General features: G+C 47.2%; 2 protein-coding genes and 1 non-coding gene across 10 annotated transcripts; all 3 read left to right on the top strand.

Moving 5' to 3' along the window:
* The first annotated feature begins 10 nt into the window (after positions 1 to 10).
* On the top strand, positions 11 to 15873 carry ATAT1 (alpha tubulin acetyltransferase 1). Of its 7 annotated transcripts, XM_044257463.1 has the most exons (13): positions 11 to 162; positions 648 to 708; positions 826 to 917; positions 1042 to 1102; positions 1225 to 1338; positions 1534 to 1635; positions 9567 to 9612; positions 9732 to 9800; positions 11562 to 11633; positions 11799 to 12042; positions 14982 to 15061; positions 15150 to 15189; positions 15529 to 15780. In XM_044257463.1, exons 1-13 carry the CDS (start codon positions 56 to 58, stop codon positions 15701 to 15703), a joined length of 1263 nt encoding a protein of 420 aa, XP_044113398.1. In that variant the 5' UTR covers positions 11 to 55; the 3' UTR covers positions 15704 to 15780. The 7 variants fall into 7 exon arrangements, with proteins under 7 accessions (XP_044113398.1, XP_044113389.1, XP_044113407.1 ...); XM_044257454.1 differs by lacking the exon at positions 15150 to 15189 and having other exon boundaries at positions 15529 to 15873; XM_044257479.1 differs by lacking the exons at positions 11 to 162; positions 15150 to 15189 and adding an exon at positions 169 to 505 and having other exon boundaries at positions 15529 to 15872.
* On the top strand, positions 2006 to 2146 carry LOC122897086. Its single transcript, XR_006382467.1, has one exon. It is a non-coding gene; the product is annotated as a U4 spliceosomal RNA (small nuclear RNA).
* Positions 15874 to 15993: 120 nt separating the features above from the next.
* Positions 15994 to 20030, top strand: C1H6orf136 (chromosome 1 C6orf136 homolog). Of its 2 annotated transcripts, none has more exons than XM_044257506.1 (6): positions 15994 to 16343; positions 17652 to 18050; positions 18328 to 18416; positions 18605 to 18805; positions 19587 to 19656; positions 19734 to 20030. In XM_044257506.1, exons 1-6 carry the CDS (start codon positions 16272 to 16274, stop codon positions 19845 to 19847), a joined length of 945 nt encoding a protein of 314 aa, XP_044113441.1. In that variant the 5' UTR covers positions 15994 to 16271; the 3' UTR covers positions 19848 to 20030. The 2 variants fall into 2 exon arrangements, with proteins under 2 accessions (XP_044113441.1, XP_044113451.1); XM_044257516.1 differs by lacking the exon at positions 15994 to 16343 and adding an exon at positions 16550 to 16651.
* The last annotated feature ends 24 nt before the right edge of the window (positions 20031 to 20054 follow it).

The following is a 20054-nucleotide window of genomic DNA, read 5'->3' as shown; positions in this document are numbered from 1 at the left end:
GGGAGGGGCGGAAGTGACGTAGTATGGGGCGGGGTCTGGCCACGCACAATGGGCCATGGAGTTCTCGTTCGATGTGGATGCGCTGCTCCCGGAGCGGATCACGGTGCTGGACCAGCACCTGCGACCGCCAGCCCGCCGACCCGGAACCACAACGCCTGCCCGGTGACATCTCAAACCCGCCCCAAAGCCCTTTTCTCCTTGTTCTGAAAAACCTGATCCAGGCACCACGCCCCCTTCTCACTGACTAGTGACCTCTCCTTTTGTTGCCCTGGCTCGCCCATATGGTGACTTTTGACCTTAGACTTAGTGGAATGATGGTCACTTGCATCTGTGACCTTTCGTTCCTTGGCCTGATTTGTTCTAACCAAAGGATGTGGTTGATCCGCCCTTCCTGCTTCCCCGCAATAACCTCAGGGAGGAGGGAGTGTACTGTATTGAAAAGAGGTGTGGCAAAAGTTTGGGTTCCAGAAAGGTAGGGTAGAAAATCAGATTGGAGGTCTACAAGGTAAAGTCAGAGAGTCTTAAGTGCTGAACCTGGGTTGAGGTTATGGCCAAGGTTCACAGGACCCTCTAATTCAGTGAGTATCTGACTCTTTTGTTTCCCTGGTTTTTTTTGTTTGTTTGTTTTTGTTTTTTTTTTCCTGTAGTGTTGATCTGCAACAGCAAATTATGACCATTGTAGATGAACTGGGCAAGGCTTCTGCCAAGGTACTGGGGAGTCTTTAGATGGAGAAAAGGGGAAGGCCTTTCTGGGGCCTGTAGATAAGGAAAGCACAGGTCCTTTGAAATGGACTTACAGAAAGTCTGTCTTTATCTTCCCGGCAGGCCCAGCATCTTCCTGCTCCCATCACCAGTGCATCAAGGATGCAGAGTAACCGTCATGTTATGTATGTACTCAAAGACACTTCAGCGCGACCGTAAGTGCCAAATGCTCTTCCATCCCATACTTAATTCCTTCCTCCCCCAAACCCTCTTCCTTTTTTGACTCTCCCTTACAAATAGCTGCTACTAGCTTGTTTCATTATTTTCCCCATCCTACAGGGCTGGAAAAGGAGCCATTATCGGCTTCCTTAAAGTTGGATACAAGAAACTGTTTGTACTGGTGAGTATTACTACAAGCTGAGAGTTCACATCCCTTGGCTTCTGAGAATAAAAGTTCTGGATGTTGGGAGGCAGCAACGATGTCTGGGTCGTAAAAGGTACTTGTTTTTCTTTCCTTCTTAGGATGATCGTGAGGCTCACAATGAGGTAGAACCACTTTGCATTCTGGACTTTTACATCCATGAGTCTCTTCAACGCCATGGCCATGGGCGAGAACTCTTCCACTATATGTTGCAGGTGTCGCTTATTTCACCAGTCTATCCAAGACAGTGATCAAAGTCTCCTTTGCACTAACCCCTTCCAGGGGCCCTGCCTTGTACCCTCCTGCCTGCCATGTTCCCGTATCCTCCTATTCCCTTCCCAGGCTCCTGGGTTCCTACTGGCATGCTCTCCCCCGACCTTCTCCTACCCTGAGTCTCCTGTTCCCTGCAGAAGGAGCGAGTTGAACCACACCAACTGGCCATTGACCGACCCTCACAGAAGCTGCTTAAGTTCCTGAATAAACATTACAACCTGGAGACCACAGTCCCACAGGTTAGAGTTTTCAGAGGGTAGATCCTTACTGAGCATTTGCATTGAATCTGTTTATTTGGGGCAAAGAAGTGGCATCTTCCAAGTGCTTCTTACTCCCCATTATATAGGATTCATTTTATACAGCTACGCTCTTCCTTCTGCCCACCTTTTTTTTGGGGGGGGTAACATCTCTCATTGTGCAGCTCTTTGCAGTCATCTATTTTAATTTTTCACTGTTTTGTATACCCAGTAATATGTTTGTGCTCCAGATGTAGCCAGCTCATTTGCACTTCAGTGTTTATTAAGGCCCAGAAAAATATATTTTCCTTATCCTTTGGGAGCTTTGGTCTAATATGGAGAATGTGGTTTGTGTATAAGAAAATACAGAATAAGCTTTGCGCAGTGGCAGTATCGTAGCCAATGAGGTTTATCCGAGGCGCGATTATTGCTAATAGAAAATACAGAATAATGTTACTAATGCTATCCATTCATTTAACAAATATTTATTGAGCATTTGACACTGTTCTAGACACTAGGAATACTTACTCGACAAAACAGATAAAAGTCTCTGCTGCTCTTGTGGAGCTTATATTCTAGTTGGTTTGACAAAGATAGCGATGACTATGTAGCATGGTTGATGATAAGTGTTCTGGAAAGATGAGAGCCACTGAGAAGGCTTGCAAGTACCACTGTGGGGATGGGTGTGCATGGGGTAGCAAGTTTAAGTGGGATAGTCAGGGAAGACCTCACTGAGAAAGTGCCATTTGAGCAATAATTTAAAGGAAGTAATAATAGGAGCCAGGTAATGGAGAGTATAGAGAGGGCATCCCAGGCAAAGGGAACGTCTAGTACAAACTCCATGAGTTAGGAATGTGCCTGAGCAAGTGAATTGGCTGGCATGGCTAGAGCAGCAGGAGTGAAGGGGAGTGTATAGATTAGAGCAGGCAGCAGTGGGGGAGAAATAATATTTCCAACCTTATAGGTTATTGTAAAGTTTATGCTCTAAGTGGAAAGAGCAGGGGGATGATAATCTGATTTTCTTTTAACCAGACTACTTTGGCTGTTAAGAATAGCAGTAGGCAAGGGGCGCCTAGGTGGCTCAGTGGGTTAAAGCCTCTGCCTTCGGCTCAAGTCGTGATCTCTCAGGGTCCTGAGATCGAGCCCCGCATCAGGCTCTCTGCTTAGCAGGGAGCCTGCTTCCTCCTCTCTCTCTCTGCCTGCCTCTCTGCCTACTTGTGATGTCTGTCAAATAAATAAATAAATCTTAAAAAATAAAAATAAAAAAGAATAGCAGTAGGCAGGTGCCTGGGTGGCTCAGATGGTTGAACGTCTGCCTTTGGCTCAGGTCATGATCCTGGCGTCCTGGGATCAAGTCCCACATTGGGCTCTCTGCTTCTTGGGCAGCCTGCTTCTCCTTCTGCCTCTACCTCTCTCTCGCATGAACAAAGAAATAAAAAAAAAAAAAAAAAAAAAAATAACAGTAGTGGAGGTACAATTGGGTGGCTCACTCGGTTACGTATCTGCCTTCAGCTCAGGTCATGATCCTGGGATCCTGGGATTGAGTCCTGCATCAGGCTCCTTGCATGGCACGGAGCCTGTTTGTCCCTCTGCCTGCCTCTTTCTCTCTCTCTCTCTGAGACAAATAAATTAAAAAAAAAAAAAAAAAAAAAGGAATAGCAGTAGGGGAGCAAAGATAGAAGCGAGTAGACCAGTTAGGAAACAAGAATCCTGGGGTGCCTGGGTGGCTCAGTCATTGGGCATCTGTCTTTGGCTCAGGTCATGATCCCAGGATCCTGGGATTGAGCCCCACATCTGGCTCCCTGCTCAATGGGGAGCCTGCTTCTCCCTCTCCCAAATATCCACCCCCTTATGTTCTCACTGTCTCTTTCAAATAAATAAAATCTTCTTTTTAAAAAATTTTATTTATCAATTTGATAGAGGGACAGCGAAAGAGGGAGCACAGCAGGGGGAGTGGGAGTTTAGTTTATTATTTATTTACCTGAGGCCACTGGTGATCTTAACCAGCCTTTTCCGTGCAGTGGTGGGTGGAAGACTGAATGAAGTGGGCTTTAGGAGATTGAGAAGCTAGGAAGTGGAGACAAGAATAGGCCACTCTTGGGACGCCCGGGTGGCTCATTTGGTTAAACTGCTGCCTTCAGCTCAGGTCCTGATCCCAGGGTCCTGGGGTTGAGTCCTGCATCAGGCTCCTTGCTCAGCAGGGAGCCTACTTCTCTGCCTGCTGCTCTACCTGCTTTTGTGTTCTCCCTCCCTCCCTCTCTTTCTCTCTCTGACAAATAAATAAATAAAATCTTAAAAAAAAAAAAAGAATAGGTCACTCTTTTAAATGCTTTAAGGGGAGGCATCTGGGTGGCTCAATTGGTTAAGTGTCTGACTCTTGATTTCAGCTTAGGTCATGATCCTCAGGGTCCTGGGATTGAGCCCTGCTGTTTGTCTGGCTCCAGGCTCAACAGGATTGAGGCTTTCTTTCCCTTTTCCCCACCCTCCTCCCACTTGGCCTGCAAGCTCTTTATCTCTCAAATAAGTAAATTTTTTAAAAAAGAGATTTTATTTATTTATTTGAGAGAGAGAAAGCGCATGCAAGCACACAAGCAGGGTAACGGGCAAGGGGAGAAGCTGACTGCCTGCTGAGTGGGGAGCCCGATGCAGGACTCGATCCCAGAACTCTGGGATCATGACCTGAGCCGAAGGCAGGTGTTTAACTGGCTGAGCCACCCAGACGCCCCTCAAATAAGTAAATCTTAAAATATAAAAAAAAATTTTTTAAAATGCTGCTTTAAGGGGAACAAAGAAAGAGCAAGAGCTAGAGGGGAAAGTGGATTAATAGAGGGTTGATTGGGGTGGCTCAGTGGTTTAAGCCTCTGCCTTCGGCTCAGGTCATAATCTCAGGGTCCTGGGATCAAGCCCCACATCGGTCTCTCTGCTCAGCAGGGAGCCTGCTTCCCCCTCTTTCTCTGCAGACTTGTGCTCTCTGTCAAATAAATAAGTAAAATCTTCTTAAAAAAAAGAGTTGACTGTTTTCAGTTGGAAGAAGCAACAGCATAAGAACGACTCAGTAGAGAGAAAATGTGATGATGTCAGAGAACATGGAGATAATTGCTCAAACAATGTCATGGGCAGTAGGGGTTGAGATTGGGTTGACAAGTTAGCCTTGGATTTGGAGCATGGACACTTACTCCACTGTAATATGATTTGATTGTGCTTACAGAGGCATAAAGACATGGTGGTGAATGCTACCTTGGGGTGGGGATTGAGTAAAGGAAGGCTTGACACAAGTTTAATCTTGAAAGGTGAATGTCATGGGGACAGTGGACAAGTAGGCAGGCTAAAGTGCATTTCATATATAGGAACCAGCATGAGCAGAAGCGGATAGGTATTCAATTATGTATGGCAGGCAGTTTGGTGTGGCAGGAATGCTGGGCATGTGCTTATTTCTGGAGGAGGGTGGGTGGGTAGACAGGGTCAAGGCAGGAAACAGGCAGGGTCTGTTTATATTTAGAATGTCTTCCCCTTGTACAGGGGAGGGCAGTGAAAGGAGCGCAGTATCAGGCATACCCAAGTAACTATGAGACCAAAACATTATAGAGTATAAATAATCATGTAAACAATGATTCATGAGCACTGTGCTATCTACATGGATCGTGGATGTACCCTTGTACACTGTTGTTGTTGTTGACTGCATTTGAGATTTATCCAGTTTAATGCCTTGACCCAAGTTCCCATGGCTAATAAGTAGCAGAGCAAGAATTTGAACCCATTGCCACTCATTTTTTTTTTTTAATGTTAAGCACTTTGGTTTTTTTGTTTTTTGTTTTACTGTTTTTTAAATTTAAATTCAATTAATTAACCCATTGTCCATTCTTTTTTTTTTCTTTAAAGATTTTATTTATTTATTTGACAGACAGATCACAAGTAGGCAGAGAAGCAGGCAGAGAGAAAGGAAGGGAAGCAGGCTCCCTGCCGAGCAGAGAGCCCGACGTGGGGCTCGATCCCAGGACCCTGAGATCACGACCTGAGCTGAAGGCAGAGGCTTTAACCCAGTGAGCCAACCAGGCGCCCCCATTCTTTTTTTTTTTTTTTTTTTTAAGATTTTATTTATTTCACAGACAGAGATCACAAGTAGGGCAGAGAGGCAGGCAGAGAGGGGGAAGCAGGCTCCCCTCCAAGCAGAGGTCCCAGGACCCTGGGACCATGACCTGAGCCAAAGGCAGAGGCTTTAACCCACTGAGTGATCCAGGCGCCCCCGCTTTGCCCATTCTTGATGGGCATTGTATTCCTGGCTCAAGTACTACAGCTAGAATTAGGAGTCCGGGGCTTGAGGCCCAGCTCTGTCACTTGTTAGCTACTTGGCTTGGGCAGGCCATGTCTCCAAGTCTTTACTCTTTAACATAGTGACTCCAAGGATTGTTGTGAAGGCCAAATTGAATATGATACTATAATGAAATCACTCTAAGATAGTCAATTACTAGTTATCAAAGTGGTACCCTGTCCTCCAGCATGTCTTCCCTTGACAATTCCATCCATTTGAATGCTACTTAAAGCTTAGTTTTTCTCAGTATTTGTATACTTAAGCCATTTGGCCTAGTGTGTGTATGTATATGTTTAAGCCTCTGTTTTGAAAGTTTTGGATGCCTCTTCTTCCCTGGTATTTTGTGCAGTGTGTCTCCATTACCCTGGGTCCTGGGAGAACTAAAAAGTAGGGTACAGGTTTTTGGGTTTTGAGATAAAATGCACTCTTAACTATGGAAAATACACAGTTCAGTGGTTTTTAGTATATTCACAGTGTTGTCTGATTATTCCTAGTCTCTAAATCTAAAACCTTTCCATCACACAAAGAAAAAACCAGAATCATTAAGCAATCACTTCTGTATACACCTTTTCCCAGCCTTTGTCAGCCAGTAATCTGCTCTGTCAATTTGCTTATTCTGCACATTTTATATAAATAGAATCATATGATATGTGGCCTTTGTGTTTGCCTTTCACTTGCCATAATGTTTTCAGAGGGTTCATTCATGTTGCAGCCTGTATCAGTACCACGTGCCTTTTTATGGGTGAATAATATTCAGCATATGGATATACCATATTTTGTTTATCCATTTATCAGCTGATTCAGAATTGGTTATTTCCATGTTTTGGCTCTTATGAATAATACTGCTATGAACCTTTGTGTGCAAGATTTTGTTTGCACATATCTTTTTAGTTTTCTTTTCTTTTTCTTTTTTTTTTTTTAAGATTTTATTTATCTGGCAGAGAGAGAGAGATCACAAGTAGGCAGAGAGGCAGGCAGAGAGAGAGAGAGAAGCGGCTTCCCGCTGAGCAGAGAGCCGGAAGCGGGACTCGATCCCAGGACCCTGAGATCGAGCAGAATGCAGAGGCTTAACCCACTGAGCCACCCAGGTGTCCCTAGTTTTCTTGGGTTACCTAAGAATGGAATTGCTGGGTCATGTGGTAATCTTTAACTTCTTGAGGAACTGACGCAGTGTTTTTCCACAATGACGAACATTCTACATCCTCTACCAGCAATGTACAAGTATTCCACACTTGATCTTAGCCAAAAGGCCGAGAAGCAATATGAGTATTCCAATTTCTCGACATCCTCACCAACATCAGTCATTTTCTTTTTTTTTTTTTAAGATTTTAATTCATTGATTAGACAGAGAAAGCACAAGCAGGCAGAGGGAGAGAGAGAAGCAGGCTCCATCCCAGTACCTGGGATCACAATCTGAGCTGAAGTTAGAGGCGTAATCGGATCTCTTTGTAGTTTCAATTTGCATCTTCTTGTTGACTAATGACGGTCAGCATCTTTTCAAGTGCTGATTGGTCATTTGCATATCTTAAGAGAAATGTTTATTCAAGTACTATGCCCACTTTTTTTTTTTTTTTTAAGTAGATTCCATACCCAACCTGGAGCCCAACATGGGGCTTGAACTCATGATCCTGATGAGATCAGGACCTGAAATGAGAGCAAGAGCCAGATACTTAACCAACTGAGCTACCCAGGCACCCTCCTTGTGCTTATTTTTTAAAGTGTGCTCTCTATTCTTGACTTATAATTTGTTCTTTATATATTCTACCCTTATCAGGTGTATGATTTGCAATTATTTTTTCCTATTCTCTGGGTTTTTTCATTTTTCTAAATAATTTTGTGTATTTCTTTTCTTTTTTTTTAAGTTTTTACTTATTTATTTGAAAGAGAGAAAGACAGCAAGAGAAGGAACACAAGGAGGGGGAGTGGGAGAGGGAGGAGCAGGCTTCCCGCTGAGCTGGGAGCCCCAGGCAGGACTCAGTCCCAGAATCCTGGAATCTTGACCTGAGCGGAAGGCAGGGGGCCAGTGACTGAGACACCTAGGGGCCCCCGTTTTTTCATTTTCTTTTCAAAAGATTTTATTTATTATTTGACAGAGACACAGCGAGATAGGGAACACAAACAGGGGGAGTGGGAGAGGGAGAAGCAGACCTCCCAGGGAACGTAGAGCCTGATGTAGGGGTTGATCCCAGGACTCTGGGATCATGACCTGAGCTGAAAGCAGATGCTTAATGACTGAGCCACCCAGGTGCCCCGTTTTTTCATTTTCTTGATCATGTCTTTGGAAGTACAAAAGTTTTGCTTTCAGTGAAGTCCAGTTTGTTTTTTTTTTCTTTTGTTACTCGTGCTTTGGTGTCATATTTAAGAAACAATTGCCTAATCCAGGTCATGAAGATTTCCCCCTCTCTTTTTCTTTCTTTCTTTCGAAGAGAGAGTGCACAAGCATGGTGGGGGCGCAGAGGGAGAGAATCTTAGGCAGACTCCTAGCTGAGCACAGAGCCTGATTCAGGAGTAGTCTCACAACCCTGAGTTCATGACCTGAGCTGAAACCAAGAGTTGGATGCTCAGCCAACTGAGCCACTGAGACAATCCCCCTGCATCTTTCCTTCTTAAGAGTTTCATAGGCTCAGTCGGAAGAGCCTGTGACTCTTGATCCTCTAAGTTGTGAGTTTGAGCCCGACACTGAATGCAGAGATTACTTAAATATAACAAAAAAAATTTTAAACCCACACAATTTAGGGTCTTTGACCCGGTTGAAATTGTTTCTTTCTAATGTGAGTTAGAGGCCCACGTTCATTATCTTACATGTGAATATTCAGTTGTCCAAGCACCATTTGTTTTTTTGTTTGTTTGTTTTAATTTTATTTATTTATTTGACAGAGAGAGAAATCTCAAGTAGGCAGAGAGGAGGCAGGCAGAGAGAGGGGAGAAGCAGGCTCCTTGCTGAGCAGAGAGCCCTATGTGGGGCTTGATCCCAGGACCCTGAGACCATGACCCGAGCCGAAGGCAGAGGCTTAACCCACTGAGCCACCCAGGCGCCCCTGTTTTTTTTTTTAAAGATTTTATTTATGTATTTGACAGGCAGAGAGAAAGAGGAGAAAGCAGGCTCCCCGATGAGCAGAGAGCCCGATGCCGGGCTCCATCCCAGGACCCTGAGATCATGACCTGAGCCGAAGGCAGAGGCTCAACCCACTGAGCCACCCAGGTGCCCCCAAGCACCATTTGTGAAAGGAAGCTATTTTTTCCCCATCGAATCATATTAGCACATCCCTTGAAAATTGACTGTGGACACATTGTTTTTTTTCTGGACTCTATTCATGTTATTGGTCTGTATGTCTCTCTCTCAGCCTCTTCAGTACCATTTCGATAACCATACCTTGTTGTAAGTTTTGAGATCAGGAAGTATGAATCCCCCAAGATTGTTTTGGCTATTTGAGGTCCTTTGTAATTCTGTATCAACTTTTGGGATCAGTTTATCAGGGTCTGAGTTTTTATCTGAGTCTGTTAACAAGGACAGGAAGGCTGGCTTTTGTTCCTCCCACTGTAGTTTTTCTGGGACAAGGTTCTGTCCCCATGTAGTTGTGAATGGCTGAATGAACAACTATATTTTACATGTTTCATCTTATAGGTCAACAACTTTGTGATCTTCGAAGGCTTCTTTGCCCATCAACATCGTAAGTTATGTCACCTTGTATATGTTGGCCAAGTAGTTGGGGTGAGGGGAAGGAAAGAGGTGGATTCTTGATCCCACTGGCCCCTTTACTGAGGGGCACCACCACTTCCTTCCTCACAGGGCCCCCTGCTCCCTCCCTGAGGGCATCTCGACACTCTCGCTCTGCTGCGATTGATTCTACACCCGCTGGTAAAGCTGCAGTGAATGGGTGGAACTGTAGGCCATGGTGGCTAGCTCCTCTGGAAGCCACAGGGAGCACAGTGCAATTATGGGCAATTTGGGGAAATTCTAAAGCAGCCCAAGTCCCAGCAGTTGTTACCCATCTGCTTTTGCCCTCATGAGCTTAGTACTTCTTAGACTTGTCAAACTTTTAACTGAGTGAGCTCATTGGGAGCCTGTTTAATGACTGATATTTTTTTTTTTTTAAGATTTATTTATTTATTGTTTGACAGACAGAAATCACAAGGAGGCAGAGAGGCAGGCAGAGAGAGAGGAGAAAGCAGGCTCTCCGCCGAGCAGAGAGCCTGATGTGGGACCCGATCCCAGGACACTGGGATCACGACCCGAGCCGAAGGCAGAGGCTTTAACCCACTGAGCCACCCAGGCGCCCCTAATGACTGATATTTATGGAGTCTCTTGCCACTTCAGGTCCATCAAAGTAGGCCAGGGTCACATTCCTTTTCAGACCCCTCAAGTTTCTGTCAGTTGAGGGATAGACAAGTGCGGCCACCCCTTGCATTTGCAGTTACAGAAGAGTGACATGAATGGTCCAAAGTTTAAATAGTAGTTTTAGAAAATAACGCTCAGAATTTATGATATTTCCAACAAAATAATGAAATTGATCTGAAGAAGCCAAATCTAGGAGGTATTGAAATGCTCCCCAGGCTCCCCATTCCATCCTCATACACATACACTCCCTGCCAAGCTGAGCCCCACTCCTCCTTCCTCACCGCCTCCCAAGGGTAGAGATGCACAGCTTGCACAGACATGTTCCCTTGCTGAGCTGGCCTTGTGGCTAGCTCTTACCTCCTCCATGGCCAGGAAAGGGAGTAACCACCACTCAAAGAACAATCTGTTCCCATTTAATAGCTTTGACCAGTGTCAGGGAGGCAATTCATATCCATGACTCACTTTGCTTGCCAAGGCTTCCCCCATCCAGCTCCTGCTGACTACAAGCTAGAGAGGGAGTGAGAGCCAACAAGGACAGTGAGGACCCAAGTCCACAGGGGGAGGGACCATGGATATAGCCTAAGTGGATTTGCTGAGCAGTCTCTCATTTGCCACACACAATAGAGAACCTCTTAAGAGGGAAAGGGAGGGAGCAAATAGAAAAGTGAGGGGACGGGAAGCAAAGCTTTGCATAATATGTTAGCCTTCCATTTACTGTGCTAACTCCAAATGTCTTTGTTTTCTCCTCAAACTTTGTTTTTCCTAATAAAGCTTAAATCTTGCCCTGGAAGGAGAGATTCTGCCCTACCCCAGCCTCCCCTGATCTCTCCAAAGCAATTCCTAATTAACGAAGGACTTTGTCCATCTCATCTAGAGGGACCTGGGGTCCTCGTTGGCCCGGCTGGGACCATTCCACTGCCCCAGAATCCCAGGGGGGCGTGGCAGCACCCACTGACAGTAAGAGCTTGCCTCCCTTAGCCAATTTCTCCTGCATCTCCCAAGTCCCAGAGTCTCCCCTTGGAACTTTCCCCCAATTCTGCATTTGGCATACTCCTCCTGGCTCCCCTCAAAAGTGCTCCAGTATTTCCCCTGAATTCCCTCTTGGTGTGAAGGCATTGCAACAGGGCTTCTGCAATGGAGCTGAACTGAATTCTCTCCTTTCCCAGGAGGAAATGTGGTGTCAGGGAGCAGAGTTTCGGGGTCAAGGGGGTAGTGGCTGGGAGGAGGGGTGCAGAGTATGTCTTCTAATGCTTACCTTGTCTGTGTACTCTCCACTGCCAGCTCCAGCAAGAAAGCTGCCACCCAAGAGAGCAGAGGGAGACATTAAGCCATATTCCTCTAGTGACCGAGAATGTAAGACTGGGGTAGGGTGGCTGGGCTTGGGGGCCTTAACCCAGAAGGATTAGTTCTCTCTAAAGTCTCTGATTTCTCTTTTTTTCTATCCAAATCTTTACTGTCATCACTCTATTCTCCTTTTTCTTCTTTCTCCATCTTGCTCTGTATTTTCCCTCTTGCCAGTTCTGAAGGTAGCTGTGGAACCTCCTTGGCCCCTAAACAGGGCCCCTCGCCGTGCCACACCTCCAGCCCACCCACCTCCCCGCTCCAGCAGCCTGGGAAACTCACCAGAACGGGGTCCCCTCCGCCCCTTTGTGCCAGAGCAGGAGTTGCTGCGTTCCCTGCGCCTCTGCCCCCCACACCCTACCGCCCGCCTTCTGCTTGCTACCGACCCTGGGGGCAGCCCAGCCCAACGTCGGCGCACCAGGTAATAGGAGTTGGAGGGTTAGAGAGCCTCAGAACTGTCAAAGAGGGTGTTAGCAATGGCAAAGGGGAGTTTGAATCTGCCAGAGATGTGAAGCAATAGGACAGGTGGATTGGAGAGTCCTGAAACCTTTTGAGAAGAATGTACTGGACCAGATTTATGGGAGCAGTCTGGAAGTAAGTTACATGAAGGAGTAGAATAGTACTTTATATGGACTCTAGGGACTCTAGTTTTTGTTTTGTTTTAAGGTTTTATTTATTTGACAGAGAGAGATCACAAGTAGGCAGAGAGGCAGGCAGAGGGGGAGGGGGAGGCAGGGTCCCTGCTGAGCAGAGAGCCAGACGTGGGGCTTGATCCCAAGACCCTGAGATCATGACCTGAACAGGGCAGAGGCTTTACCCACTGAGCCACCCAAGCTAGTTTAAAAACTAGGGACTCTAGTTTTTAAAGTGAGAGATGGGAGGAAGGATAGTAAGAACATTTCCATTGGGTGGGGGGGACTGAGTCTCAGATTGGGGAAATCTTGGTTTCATGCTTACTGGGAAGATGCAATGTTTCTGACAGTTTGGGGAGCCACTGGCCTCATGTTACTGCTTTGTATAGCAGGAACCCATCCCAGCAAATGGAGAGGATATCTCCTTGATTTCTCTCCCTAGCTTTCTCTTCACTTCTGATTTCTCTGTTTTTCTCTCTCCCCCATTTTTCCTTTCCCTTTCTCCTGTACATAACACCCTTCCACAGTTCCCTTCCCCGCTCTGATGAGAGTCGATACTGACAGATAGTTACCCCCTTCCCTCCCTGGGAGACCTGGGGTGGGCAGAGCCCCCTCTCCCTGAGAACCTCACATCCACTCTTCCATTGTAGTCCCTAGGTTCCCGTGGAAACTGACAGAGCTTGTAGGATTCCCTCTTCCTCTTTCTTGGGCAAAGATGTTGTTAGGGTCCCAGATGGGCTAATACTTTGTAGCTTTTCTTATGTAGAAAGCACGCCTTCTTTCCTAAGTGGGCTCTGAACACTCCCACAGATAGCCTGATTTGCCACCGGATCCCGTGGTTGGGTGGCTCATACTCATTACCCAGAGAAGCACATTCTTGCTTGCTGTTAGACTGTGGAACACCTTGGAAGGTCTAAGGGCTTCCTCTGCCAGGGAAACATTTTAAGGAGTCTTGTCCATGGAATAAATCCCATAGTCCTTCTACAGCATTACTGGTGACTCTAATACTGTTTTGTGCTGCCTACCACACTTAACCTTCTCAGCCTGCTGAAGCCAACCGATGAGCTCTGCTTCAGAGCAGTTCAGTGATAAAGGACAGGGTCTTAAGACGACCAGGTCCCCAAAGGGATCCACTCAACATTGCCAAACTCATCTCCCCACATTTTGTATATGTGTCCGGGAACCCCCAAACTGATGTCTGCTTTGAGGCTCTAAAGACTTCCCACACTTCTAAAGATAAATACCACTTTCCCTAGATCCAGATTCTGTGAGGGAATTGTTTCTTGGCAGTAGATCCCATTTAGTTTCCTAGAGTCACTCTTAGTCATGTTTCAGAACAAGCCCTGAGTCTCAAGTATCTGTTAGCTTCTGGGATCCCCTCTTGCATACACCCTGCTCCAGTAGCTAGATGATGATATATTCCAGTCTTGTGAGATTTTCTTGAGGTGGTATGGGAACTCTTCCCCTGGCCTGCCTTCTTTTCCTCCATAGCAAGAACCTTCCCTGCTCCATACCCAGCGTATGGAACGTCTTCACCCTCCCTACTCTCTGAATGTGTGGTAGATCAGATACTCCTACTATGTTCCCCCATCCCAGTACTTGGGAGCAGGATCTCCCTCTCTCCCAACTCCTTTTCCTTCTCCTTTTCAGTGTTGTCTGAATAAAGTGTGCATTCTTTTGTGTTTTTTAAATGGACATTTTCAATGAAAAAAAATCAAAAAAAAAAAAAAAAAAAAAACAAACCACACCCAAATTTCCAGTCTCAGTCTCATTTGTGTGGCACCTGATTTTTTTTCCTGGGATCCCTGGCCCTCTGATTCTCCTTACCTTTGTGATCTGCTGGATCTTATGCAGATTCTGTCTCCTGTAATGTAGTCGCTGGATCCCTCTGTCTAGGCTGCCAGAGGTACTCCCCCATTGCCTCCAGAAACTTCCAGCTCGCCGCAGAGATGTTTACCCTTTAGCCTAGACCACCCATTGCTGAAATGTCAATGTTTTTTTTTAAAGATATTATTTATTTATTTGTCAGAAAGAGAGAGAGAGAAACACACAAGCAGGCAGAGGCAGGCAGAGGTGGAGAGAGGCAGGCTCCCTGCTGAGCAAGGAGCCCGATTCGGGACTCGATCCCAGGACCCTGGGATCATGACCTGAGCCGAAGGCAGCGGCTTAACCCACGAGCCACCCAGGCGTCCCAGCTGAAATGTCAATTATTAACCAACATCTCTGGGATCCACTCATTGCCTCCTGACTATTCCCTGGATTCCGCTTCCCATTCTGATTTCCTGCCCCAACCACCACCTTTGGACCTCTCTCAAGACAATTCTTTTCCCCCTGAATTCAGCTTTGTCAATCCCTATTTCCCTCTGGTCTGACGTATCCTGTAATTTAAAGTAACCATGTTTTCTAAACCAAACACGAGGGCACCTGGTCCAACAAACTTTTTTGCCTGAGTCTGGTTTTCTGGCATAATTTCAGTAACATTTACCCTTACTTTTAACACATTAAAACTAGTATCAACAAACCAGGACTACTCTAGAGAAATCTTGGGGTATGAAACGGGCTCCCTCCCCTTTTCTGAGGCACAGCTTAGTTTAAAACCCCATAGGAACAGTAATTACCCTTCTCTTTCTCCTGTATTATTCCTTTCATTCCTCTCCTCTGATTCCTTCATACCCACTCATCTTTCTTCCTATAGCCTCTTCCCCATCATCTCCCATTTCTTCTACAGGGGGGCTCCCCCAGGGCTGGTAGCCCAAAGCTGCTGCTACAGCCGCCATGGGGGGCTGAATTCCTCATCCCCCAATACAGGTAAGTATTCATCCCTCCTTACCCTCAAATGAGGCCATACTGACTATCTACTCCAGTCTTCCCATGCACATGCCTGGTGTTTTCATAGGCCAAGAATCAAAGCAGGGGGAACAGGACACAGAGAATAGGTGAGGTCTGAACCCCTCCCCTACCAGCCTCCCACCACCTCTGACTCCTTTTCCTAACATCACTCTCAGCTCCTTTCTCCTCTGAACACCAGCTCCTCTCACAGATTGTTCTACCTAACATCCTAATATTCTGAAACGCTCTTTCCCCATAGGTTCAACTGGTGCTTACCTTTGGTACTCTCCGGGGGGTTTCAAATTTGGACATAGCCCTAATGGTTTCAGCCTCATACTCCCATCGTATGTCCTATTCTACATCAGGGCTAGACCTTGAAGAGTCTGATCTTAATTGCCACTTTAGTATTCCTATAACCCATTCTCCATCTCCCTCTCACCTACCAGGTCTGCCAGCGAGGAGCAGGTCTTGTCACAGGCTGGGTCTGGGGAAGAACACATGCACACAGTTCCTCCACAGGCCCAGGCCCTACCAGCCCAGGCATGGACAATGGGTGGGAACATATTCAACGCCAGGTTCATTCGAAACTTGCAGGACCTTCGCAGCACCAGGCCTTGGTGACCGCAACCCCCTCTTACACCTTCAAAGTCCGTATTGTCACTATAGGAGGTAGCCAAAGCCCGCCCTCATAATGGATATATTCATTCATTCATTCACTCAGCAGGCTTTATCAATGCCAAGTCATTTGTATTTTATTTTTAACCAGAGTAATAAAAGTATTTATTTTTATCACGAGAGCTGCTGGAAGTTGTCATTATTTTCAATCCCACCCTTCGCGTACCTGGTTCAGGCCCATTATCCCCCAGCTTTTTGCTCAAGCGCTATAGGTAAAACAGCCCTGTTCGCCGGGACCTAATTTACTGCGCAAGCGCGCTTAGAAGGCCTCGTGAGCCGGCAAGCGCAAGCGCACTCACTGCAGACGAATGCCTCATCGCCTCCTTGGAACCCGCTGCAGTGCGCAAGCGCGCAACATCTCCGTTTCCCTCTCTCCAGCTCCTTCACACACACACACACACACACACACACACACACCCTTTCCCCTTCAAGAAGCCGGCTCCGGGGCGCGCTCACCCCTGTGAGGAGGCCAGAGGCCGGACACTGGAGGCGCTGTCTCCGCTCCCGTTAGATCATGTACCAGCCCAGCCGGGGGGCGGCCCGGCGTCTCAGCCCCTGCCTCCGCACTTACCAGGCTCGCCCCCAGGTGAGAGCAGAGGGGAAACAGGAGGGGAGGAGAGGGGGCGGGGAGAGACCCTCCTCAGAGTCGGCGTGTGGGGCGGAGCGCGCGCCCCGTCCGCGCAGGCGCAATGCCGTCCTACCGCTCTTCTCACTTGTGCAGGGCGGCGCGTGGAAGGGCGAGGGGTCGCGGGGACCGGGAGGAGCGTACAGACGGGCGTCGCGTGCACGCGTTGTTGGTGCTCCCGGGTCTCGGGTGTGCAGGCGCCGTTGAAGCAGGGACGGCGGGGCGCGGCCGCATTTCGCCGGCTTTTCCGCGGTTACCTGTGCATGGAGGTGATTTGAAGGACAAGGGGCAGGGAGATTCGCAGCCTGGCCGCGGAGCCGCCCCGGAATTCCCAGATCCCGAACAGACAGACCTGCGGGTCGCCCCGTGCAGCCCGCGTGTCCTACACCGGGATAGTGGTTAGGGCGGAAAGGCCGGCCTCGGTGGATCCGGTTTTAGCCCCTGCGCCCGGCAGGGCAAAATGGCCACGCCCCCAGCGGAGACGGCGCGTTGGGGCTGGTGGTACCCCCGCCCGGCGCCGCCCGCCAGCCTTCCCGGAAGTGAGACAGCCCCGCTGAGGTTCCTTGAGAGCGAAGGACTCGGGCGAGGCCTTCCTTACTTTGGGTGACCTCCCCGCCCATCGCGCTTTCAACGTCGGTAAACCAGGCGACTTGAAGCCCAGCCTTTAACGGTCTCCTCGGTTTGTGTGTGTCATTAGCGGAGCCCGAAAAGATAGTAACTCACATTTACATACTACTTTATAGATGACGAATTTATATTTACATTTATTATGTCCGATAGTCCTCATAACAGTTCAGTATGCTTCATTGTTCTTGTGTATAAGAGGACATTTATAAGAAATAGGCATAGGGAATGAGAGTGCCCAAGGTCATCAGAGCTCAGAGAAATGTCCCCTGCTTACAGCTGGATGTTTTTTTCTATCACACACTTCATGGTGGAGTTGTGTTACCGGCCACGTCATTTCATCCACATTTACACTAAAATCTGTTGCTCCATTCCTTTGTTCATTTTTCAAAATATTAGGATTTTTTCTGTAAGAGAGGTGTAACTGCCCCCAGTGTTGTGATCTTAAACTAATGTTTTGGGGAAGTACTTTACCTGTGTCACAGGAAACTTCCTGTTTTCAGTAGAGATAAAGTTGAATTCATCCCATTTTCCTCCTGTCAGGAGGAGCAGGTGTGATTGGAAGCATATTAATGAACAGATTTTAGATGAGGGGGCATCAGTCAGCTAGATTCTTATCTTTTTCCTTTTATTATTCCTCCTTAGGACCAGCTTTCTCCACGGACTCTACCATTCCCACCTTTGTGGCCCCCCTCCACAACAGCCACTTTTCCATCTTCTCTTCTCTGGTCTCCCCCACCCCCACACCCTCCCATTTGGCTGCTTCCCCGGGCTCTCCCACTACATCTCCCTCAGATCCAGACCCTCAGCTCACCATGGGTGGTTCTCCCTCCAGGAAAGGGAGAGGAGGGACCAGGACCTGAAATGTATAGTGGCTGCCTGGATGGGCTTAGGAGCCTATTTGAGGGACCTCCCTGCCCCTGTCCTGGGGCTTTGATACCTTTCCAAGCCCCAGGAACCTCTCGCCCTTCCCCTGCCACTCCATCAGGAGATCCAAGTATGGAGGAGCACCTGGCTGTCATGTATGAGAGACTGAGACAAGAGGTAAGTCAGCCTGAAAGTGGCCTCCATGTGCAGTGAGAAGGGATGTAGATAGTACCTGGAAATAGAGGGCTAGTCGACTGGATTTCTTGGAATTATGAGACAGGCATATAAACATTTCCCAAGAAAAAGATATTTTTCAGTTTGGATTTAAGGGAAGTTAAATATGGGATGAGATGACTTTTTACTCAGAGAGGAGTAAAGAAGCATCAAAGAGAAAGCTGAGAAGTAGGATCATCTTTTCTTTCCTACTGGGCTGATGCCTTCTTCTTCCACCCAGCTTCCCAATCTCTTCCTTCACTCCCACGACTATACTCTCTACTCATCAGATGTGGAATTCATCAATGAGATCCTGAACATCCGTACCAAGTGAGAATCCAGGCACGGGTAGGGCCTTGGGGAGGTTTAAAAGCACCATGTGCTTTCTACTTGATCTTTTTCATTTACCAGAGAATGTCCTGCCACCTCTCACAACTGTTTCCCGTTCCCCAGACAGAGGCCAGTTTGGTTTTCTGATTATGCCATCATGAGCGATCTTTCCCATCCCTTCTTCCCAGGGGCCGGACATGGTACATTCTGTCACTGACCCTCTGCCGCTTCCTGGCCTGGAACTATTTTGCACAGCTTCGGTTGGAGGTTCTACAGCTGACCCGCCACCCAGAGAATTGGACCCTGCAAGCTCGATGGCGGCTTGTGGGGCTGCCCATCCACATGCTCTTTCTGCGTTTCTACAAGCGAGATAAGGAAGAGCTTTATCGGTAAGAGAAGTGAGAAAAGATCCAATCGGTTTCTTAATCCTGCCTTTAGGACTCTGATCTAGTCTTTCAGACCATCCTTGATATACTGTGACTTGACTGCATCCTCCTTGAAAGCAGGGATTTTGTTTTCTCTACCAGGAATCAGGGACTTTGAGTGTGTTAAGAAACCTCTAGACTCTGTTTTTTGGTGTACATTATGTGGTATATCATAGTCATTCGAGTATTTATTGAACAAATGAAAATTCCTAGTAAGTCGAGCTTCATAGTCTTAGGTATTTAGTAAATTTCTGGCATAGAACAGAATCCCAGGAAATTGTTAGGTTTGGCCCAAACCAGTGATCTCAGACTTTGCTGCAAAAATCATTTAAGGATCGGGGCACCTGGGTGGCTCGGTGGGTTGAGCTGCTGCCTTTGGCTCAGGTCATGGTCTCGGGGTCCTGGGATCGAGTCCCGCATCGGGCTCTCTGCTCAGCAGGGAGCCTGCTTCCTCTTCTCTCCCTCGCTCTGTCTGCCTCTCTGCCTACTTGTGATTTCTCTGTCAAATAAAATCTTAAAAAAGAAAAAAAAAATCATTTAAGGATCTTTAAAGTTTAAATACTGGAGCCAGACATTCAGATTTAAGTGGGACAGGGTACAACCTGGGCATCAGTTGTTTTTGAGTTCTCCTTATCTACATCTACTGTGTAGCAAAATTTAGGAACTACTGGTTTAAGCAAATGCTTGAATTAAACTTTGGGACTAGTCACCTCCCTTAGTAAGCCTCTCTTTTTCCCTTCACCAGGACCTATGATGCCTATTCCACCTTCTACCTGAATTCCAGTGGCCTCATTTGTCGCCATCGCCTAGACAAAGTAAGTCCTTAGGCTGGATGGGGATGGGTGAAGTTGTAGAAAATCCCACCAACTGGCCTTAACCTCTGTCTCTGCAGCTGATGCCTTCACACTCAGCCCCAACGCCTGTGAAAAAGCTGCTAGTGGGAGCCCTGGTGACTCTGGGACTGTCAGAGCCAGAACCCAACTTACACCTGTGTTCGAAGACCTGATCCAGGAACTGGGGTAAAGGCAGCACTGAAGACTGCTATATACGCACAAGAGGAAGGGGTGGAGGGGGCCTAGAATCTCAGGAGCCAGCTTCCTCCCCTCTTTACTCTCCTTTTTTGCCATTTCATGCTGTGTAAAGCTGCTGTGTAATTTAACTTGTAAATAATAAAGTCTAAGTGAATATATGAGAATTTCCGTGTCACTTTATT

The sequence above is a fragment of the Neovison vison genome, chromosome 1, assembly GCF_020171115.1.
Source record: "Neovison vison isolate M4711 chromosome 1, ASM_NN_V1, whole genome shotgun sequence".
NCBI lineage: Eukaryota > Metazoa > Chordata > Mammalia > Carnivora > Mustelidae > Neogale > Neogale vison.
The sequence above is the reverse complement of the archived record's forward strand: the minus strand, read 5'-3'. Positions and strand labels throughout refer to the sequence as shown.

What these genes read in the sequence shown, in the direction of transcription:
- ATAT1 (XM_044257454.1), top strand. Translation starts at nt 56, where the DNA reads ATGGAGTTCTCGTTCGATGTGGATGCGCTGCTCCCGGAGCGGATCACG. An exon ending in TTCCTCTAGTGACCGAGAAT is followed by an intron (nt 11,634 to 11,798) that starts GTAAGACTGGGG and finishes CCCTCTTGCCAG; the next exon opens with TTCTGAAGGTAGCTGTGGAA. An exon ending in GCCCAACGTCGGCGCACCAG is followed by an intron (nt 12,043 to 14,981) that starts GTAATAGGAGTT and finishes TTTCTTCTACAG; the next exon opens with GGGGGCTCCCCCAGGGCTGG.
- C1H6orf136 (XM_044257506.1), top strand. Translation starts at nt 16,272, where the DNA reads ATGTACCAGCCCAGCCGGGGGGCGGCCCGGCGTCTCAGCCCCTGCCTC. An exon ending in ATGAGAGACTGAGACAAGAG is followed by an intron (nt 18,051 to 18,327) that starts GTAAGTCAGCCT and finishes TCTTCCACCCAG; the next exon opens with CTTCCCAATCTCTTCCTTCA. An exon ending in GTCGCCATCGCCTAGACAAA is followed by an intron (nt 19,657 to 19,733) that starts GTAAGTCCTTAG and finishes CTGTCTCTGCAG; the next exon opens with CTGATGCCTTCACACTCAGC.